This window comes from Oncorhynchus tshawytscha, linkage group LG15 (genome assembly GCF_018296145.1).
Source record: "Oncorhynchus tshawytscha isolate Ot180627B linkage group LG15, Otsh_v2.0, whole genome shotgun sequence".
Classification (NCBI taxonomy): Eukaryota; Metazoa; Chordata; class Actinopteri; order Salmoniformes; family Salmonidae; genus Oncorhynchus; species Oncorhynchus tshawytscha.
The window spans coordinates 21,936,004-21,942,653 of NC_056443.1; the positions used below are offsets into that span (position 1 = coordinate 21,936,004).

The following is a 6,650-nucleotide window of genomic DNA, read 5'->3' on the forward strand; positions in this document are numbered from 1 at the left end:
CTGGGATTGTGTGTGTTTTTTGAGTGTGTGTGTTGGTTCACTCTGTGGAACATAGTGGTATACTACATAGCTGGATCAATGAGCTAGCTAACTTTGATAAACAACCAGAAATTTCTGGTTCATTAAGGAAGTTAAACTTAGATATGTTGTTTCGGTTATTGAGTCAATTGACCAGGGTTTCCCAAACACGGTCATGCCCCGCCCCCAGGTGAATGTTTTGGCTTTTGCCCAAGCACTACACAGCTGATTCCAATAACTGACTCATCAAGCTTTGATTATTTGTATCAGCTGTGTAATGCTAGGGTATAAATAAAAACTTGCACCCAGGGAAGCTCTGAATCAGCACATTACCCATTTCAAGGTTCTTTCCAAAGAATAACCATTCTTTCTGACTATTTAGGCAAGTTAGCTGCTTAACTCATTGAACCTGCTTTGTGGTTTACTCTTTTTGTCTCTGTCTGCTGGAATTCCCTGATGGTTGGGAGTGTCGCCGTCTTCCTGCTTCTCATCTATAAGCCTATTGTTTAACTGCGTATGTGAGTTGACATAAGAAATCCAGGTTGAAGCATCTTTGGATTTCCAGTGCTTACCTGTGACCTAAATATGCAATCAGCAAGTATGTTGGTGTGGCAGTGACAGGAAATCTTCTTGACAAAATATTAGTGCCTCTTTTTAAAAATGTATTATGAGAATCTTATTAATACCAACATGTAAGTATTTTGTTATAGTGTAACTATTTTAATCACAACAATTTTTTTTTTTCAGAACCCTGACATGTCTGGTCCTAACTGGCTGCCTCCGAAGACTCCGGGTAGCCCGGAGAGACCCGTCCCCCAGATGTCCGACTCTGGACCAGCCGTGAACAGACAGCCGCCCAAGAAGGTCTCCTCGGACACCCGGCCCAAGTATGTGGTCTATGACCAGAACGGAGGAGGAGGAATGGCCACTAGGTACTTGGCTACTAGTCCCACAGGTAAGAACATGGTGGTGGGCCTTACATTACACTGGGCTTGTCTTGTGTGAAACCTTGCTATAATGAGAACTTGTGATGGACTATTGTGAAAATCAGAAGTCAGTTATTCTGTAGCTCAAGCCTTGGAGTAGAACGTTGGACCTGACACACTACTGAGTACATCAACGCCTTTGGTGATTAGCACTTGACGTAAATAAATGTTTGTCATGTGATTAATGTAAGTGTACCCTGTGGTTATTAAGTCTTGTTTGTAAATGTAAAGTGCACTGTTTTGTATGTGTTCTACAGCTGGGCCCATGCAGCACCACCACCAAGAGGACCCAGGGTTTCACCCTAAATCTAATGACCACTACTACCAACCACCTCCCCAAGGGCTTGAAGAAGACCAATCCTTGAACCTTCACATGGAACGCTACCAGCTGATGGTAGGTTGTAATTGCTTCTGTAGCATGGAATTCTCACTGTCTTGGTCCAGTTCTATGGTGTTTAGTGTTTCCAGGCAAAGATTTGTAGTAATGTAATTTTGTTATGAAGCCTGAGATTGCTCAGAATATTCAAATAAAAACGCATTACTACACTTCCTCTACCTATCCATCTCTTTTTCCAGCACTGGGTAACTCCTGAGAAGCTGATTAGACACCACTCCAGCAGTGATGCGGAGATTGACTCACTCGCCTGCATGCTGGCTGATCAGGACAGCCATGCACTAAACGGCACACAGGTAGGCTACCTGACTGACTACATTGGACTGTGGAATAAACTATTCCTCAAACATGTGACTTTGTGTATTTTCATATTCATATTTATATATTTATGCCTTGGTTAGTTATATTGTAAGGAATGCATAAAATGATTACCCATTATTTCGCAGCTGTACCACAATGTGCCTTACAACAAATACATCTTGGGGGACCACTACAGACCCTCAGCCCAGACAAGAGCCCCATCTCAGGGAGAGCCGTTTATGTGTTTCCCACCTCAGTCCACGGACCATTCTACACCCCCGAACCCCAGTGATCCCCACCAGGGTCTCCAGTACTTCCCCCAGCCAGATGACAATGACACCCAGGTCTCCAAATCCTACCCCCAGCCTGTCCCTGCCTCCTACAATACCGCCTCCACCCATACTGGCCCAAGGTTCAGTCTTCAGGTCAAAACAGCCCAAACTGTCACCTACTTCCAGACTGGTAGGCAAGCTGGGCAGGCTTACACTCCTCCCCCACACCGCCAGCATGCATTGTGGTCCCTGCCCAGGAATCAGACTGGCCCCCATGGCTGGTTCCCTCCCCACCCTGCATCCCAAGTCCAGGAGCTGCACTCTGAGAGGGGTTACAAGGGGAGTGCTGCAGGTTTTGGAGGGAGTGCTACCCAGTGCCCCACATCCAATGGAGTCACAGAAACTCACCAGTCAGGCTCGGCACCAAGCTACGCCTATCAGCCCAGCAAGGTGAGTGTCTGGAGTTCAGACATCTAATGTTTATGGTGTCTTTTTTTTAAGGTAAACTATGGTCCTTTTTTGAATACTTGTATCTCCAGTCTCTTGGTTTCACAGATCTAAATGGGAAAGTGAAATCTCATATTTTTCTGGAAAATATTCATATTTGTCCAGCAGGGGACAGCAGCTCTGAGGCCAGAGGAAGAGTTGGGCCAGCCCACTAAGAAGTTTGTGTATGACATGAATCATCCCCCGACAGAGGAAGACTTTGGTATGTTCCGATTTCATTCTAATAAAATTGTATGTCTTTTGTGTTGACTGGACTGTTATTTACATCATAATTTCCGCTTGGGCGACTCAGTTGAATTCCACAATATGTCCCACCCATTTGTCTCCTCGCTTCTCCCCTTTCCCTCCATACTTCCAGGTTGCTGTGCACGTTGCGGCGACAAAGTCCTTGACGACGGCAGCGACTGTATCACCATGGAGCAGGTGTTTCATGTGGATTGTTTCACCTGTGTCACCTGCCAGGCTCATCTCCGGGGGCAACCGTTCTACGCTATTGACAAGCAGAGCCACTGCAGGAGCTGTTACATTGTGAGTGGCTGTCACTGACTGTCCTCTTTTTGTATTGATGTTTTTCTCCCCCTCTTTTGTTCTACATTTCCTTTTAGTAGTGTTCTCTCAATTCATCAGTTGATCTCCATATCTGTATCTATTGGATTTTCATTCACACTATTCTGTCTGAACCTGTGCTGCCCCTCTCCCTCCCCCCTCAGAGTGTCCTAGAGCGCTGCTGCATGTGCTCCAAGCCCATCCTGGACCGTGTCCTGTGGTCCATGGGCAATGCCTACCACCCGCGCTGCTTCAACTGTGTTGTGTGTGGTTGCTGCCTGGACGGCGTGCCCTTCACCGTGGACGCCACCTCCCAGATCCACTGTATAGACGACTTCCACAGGTCAGAAACACGGATAGACCATACTGACTATTTTTATTTTTTTACCCCTATTTCCATGATATCCAATTGGCAGTTAGTCTTGTCCCATCACTGCAACTCCCGTACTGTCTCGGGATAGGCGAGAGCCGTGCGTCCTCCGAAACACGACCCTTCCAAGCCGCGCTGCATCTTGACACGCTGCTCGCTTAACCTGGAAGCACGCCGCACCAATGTGTCGGTGGAAACACTGTAGAACTGGTGACCGTATCAGCGTGCATGCTCCCGGCCTTCCACAGGAGTCGTTAGAGCACTATGGGATAAAGACATCCGTGCCAGCCAAACCCTCCGCTAACCCGGATGATGCTGGGCCAATTGTGTGCCGCCTCACAGATCTCGAACCCTGGTCTTCAGTGACGCGTAAAGCAGTGCCTTATACTGCTGCGCCACAGATTTACTTTAGGCAGGCAATCAACTGAAACACTAGCACAACAATCAGATATCTGTCCAATACTCATGACTAAAACTTAATTGCACTTTACGAGTTTAAGTTTTAGACAGTCTGTCCAATAGACTCATATCTGTTTATTGTTAGTGTTGACACTGGTGCTTCCTGTCCTACACAGGAAGTTTGCCCCTCGCTGCTCAGTGTGTGGCCAGGCCATCATTCCTGGACCGGGCCAGGATGAGACGGTCAGTATAGTGGCACTGGACCGTAACTTCCACGTCAACTGCTATGTGTGTGAGGTGAGTGGTCACTGTTAGTTAAACAGGTCACTCAAGTTGAATGATGTTGGCAGGCTATCACATCAAATGTACAGACTCCCTCAGTTGCACCTAATCCAGTCTTCCTGGATTGACCCTGTGGATTTTCTTTGTCTCCTCCAGGAGTGTGGCCTGCTCCTGTCCTCTGAGGGTGAGGAGCGATGCTGTTACCCCCTGGACGGTCACATCTTGTGTAAGGGCTGCAGCGCCCAGCACACCCTGAACCCCTCAGCCAAAATTTCAACTGACTGCTAACCAACTAGGAAGTCACCTCTGACCTTTAACCGATGACCCCGTCAACCCTTCCATTTCACCTGCTCTGGGGTAAAAGTTGGCCTAAAAAACAGATCTGGAATGAACCTTAAAAACAAGGGGGAGATGTTAAACTGACTTGAGATCAGTGTCAAAGGACAACTTCATCACCCTTCACTTATCAGCTCATGGCCTCTCTTTGGGCATCTGAAGTGCAGCCCTCAGCTTTATATCTCCCCCCCCGTTCAAACCTTTGACTGCACCACTGCTCATCTCACACACTATCCTGCATGTTGCACATTGTCTCACACACACTTTCTTGCATGTTGCACACCCTCACACACACCATCCTGCCAGACACTGATGGGATTGACATTGTGGAGATATTGATGTTGTGGAGGATAAGTAAGAAAATGAGGTGATATTGAGGATGGAGAGGAATACTCTCTTCCTGGCTGTGGGGTAACTGACCAGTCCAGGTATTGGAACATATATTTTGTATACCACAAGTCAATAACAGTGCTGAACTGCCTCATAAGGAAAGTGCACATATGCAAAGTATTTCCGTGACTGAATTTATATTACAGGTGTTTTTGGTTGTGGAGTGAATGTGTCTGGAGACCTTTCATGGCAGAGCTAGTGGGTGTAGTCGGTGTGCGTTGTGCAGTGAATTGAGTTTTTAGAAAGATTTGATTAGAGCGAACAAGATCACTGACGTCATCGCTTTGATCTCATTGGATGTCACTACAGAATTTAATCTGTCAATATAATTAAATCTTGAACCACATGTCAGAACATAACAAATATTTTATTCCGCAGGACAGTGATTTGTAAACAAAACTGGTACTGCATTTCAGAATGTTACTTGTCTACCAGTCCAAACCCTCTTTTAATATGTGAAAGTGCTTTTTAGATTTTTCCTTTAACACTTGGGTTGATTTTATACTTTAATATGAAGATGAATGCGGCGTAGTGAAGTGTGTTCGTCTTACTGAGAAAGGGGAAACTCTATGCTTAGCCTTAGGAGTTTGCTTTGTTGGCCGTGTTCAAGTAACTCTGCGACGTAGTTATTCACACATTGTGTTGTAATTTCTCGATTCTCCATCCCGCTGTCTTTGTTAATGTAAAAACTACTAGTATGTTTTGAAGCTTCTCTTCTGACTACAAGACCCTTAAAATCAATTATATTGTTTTCTTTGTCCAGAATCATGTGTTTCAGTATTTGATTCTTCTCAGCGTATAGGTCAATGAACACAATATGGTCCCTGTGTTGAACAGCATTTTTCAATTATTTATTAACTGCTATTTTCACTAAGATGTGTATGTGATTATGAGGGTAAATGTCATCACTTTGTAACGGTTTAATTTTATGTTCCACTGCAGAATAATGATATTTGTCTGAGCGGAATGGACTGAGCAGGTTTGTTCAATTTGACTTGCATATGAAGTAGGTGTGAATGTTTAGCTTTATTTTTTTTCTTTAATGCCGATTTGTAGTATGATGAAAGACAATAAACTGTATTTTATTAAACTACACCATGTGTGTCTTTTGCTAAACCACTGTTAGTCCCCAACCATTTCAGTGTTATTACACATGGCAACATACTTAGTAGAACATTAAACTAAGTTCATTTGAGTACAAGCATAACCAATCTAGGTCTTCAACAATGCAACCAATTAAGTAGCTGTCATTTACAGTACCTGTGACATTAAGAAATAGGTCTTTAACCTCAAGGCTCAGACCCCTTTGACACCCCCCATCCACTAGATGGCAGCAGTGCGTGTGCAGAGTTTAAGTCTGATCCAATGACCCATTGCATTTCTGTTCAAAATGTATCAAGACTTCCCAAATGTGAATTTTAACTTGTCATGTTTAAAACTGTGCACAAACAGTGTTTTATTCTGTCACTAATAGCTACTACAAATTGGACAGTGCAGTTAGATTAACAAGAATGTAATCTTTTGGCCAATATCATATCTATGTACTGGGAAATGTTCTTGTTACTTACAACTTCAGGCTAATGCGATTAGCATGATGTTAGTTCAACCGTCCTGCAGGGGACCCACCAATCCTAAAGAAGTTTAAATTAAATGATCTAACATGGCGAGGGGCTGCTTGGTGATGTTGAGGCGCGTTAACATGTGGACTTCCAAAGTTATCTGATCGTGACCAGATCTTCCTGAACACCTTCAAAGGAAGTTGGCACCCATCGTATCTGGATATGTTACAAGTGTAGATGGATTTTGACAATGAAACCATTGAGTTTTGGCATCAATTTGACTTTAAAATA

The 6,650-nt window shown here is 44.4% G+C and overlaps 1 protein-coding gene across 3 annotated transcripts; it reads left to right on the plus strand.

The window, feature by feature from the left end:
* The first annotated feature begins 304 nt into the window (after nt 1-304).
* On the plus strand, nt 305-5,893 carry LOC112233830 (thyroid receptor-interacting protein 6-like). Of its 3 annotated transcripts, none has more exons than XM_024401705.2 (10): nt 305-400; nt 766-973; nt 1,262-1,398; nt 1,581-1,694; nt 1,845-2,420; nt 2,583-2,679; nt 2,836-3,005; nt 3,188-3,366; nt 3,969-4,089; nt 4,231-5,893. In XM_024401705.2, the coding sequence occupies exons 2-10, from the start codon at nt 775-777 to the stop codon at nt 4,360-4,362; spliced, it is 1,725 nt and encodes a 574-aa protein (XP_024257473.2). In that variant the 5' UTR covers nt 305-400; nt 766-774; the 3' UTR covers nt 4,363-5,893. The 3 variants fall into 3 exon arrangements, with proteins under 3 accessions (XP_024257473.2, XP_024257472.2, XP_024257474.2); XM_024401704.2 differs by having other exon boundaries at nt 326-536; XM_024401706.2 differs by having other exon boundaries at nt 326-536; nt 2,586-2,679.
* The last annotated feature ends 757 nt before the right edge of the window (nt 5,894-6,650 follow it).

Excerpts from the sequence above, each read along its gene's own strand:
- LOC112233830 (XM_024401705.2), top strand. The coding sequence starts at position 775 with ATGTCTGGTCCTAACTGGCTGCCTCCGAAGACTCCGGGTAGCCCGGAG. Across the intron at positions 2,680-2,835 it reads CCCGACAGAGGAAGACTTTG|GTTGCTGTGCACGTTGCGGC; the intron begins GTATGTTCCGAT and ends CCATACTTCCAG. Across the intron at positions 4,090-4,230 it reads TCAACTGCTATGTGTGTGAG|GAGTGTGGCCTGCTCCTGTC; the intron begins GTGAGTGGTCAC and ends TGTCTCCTCCAG.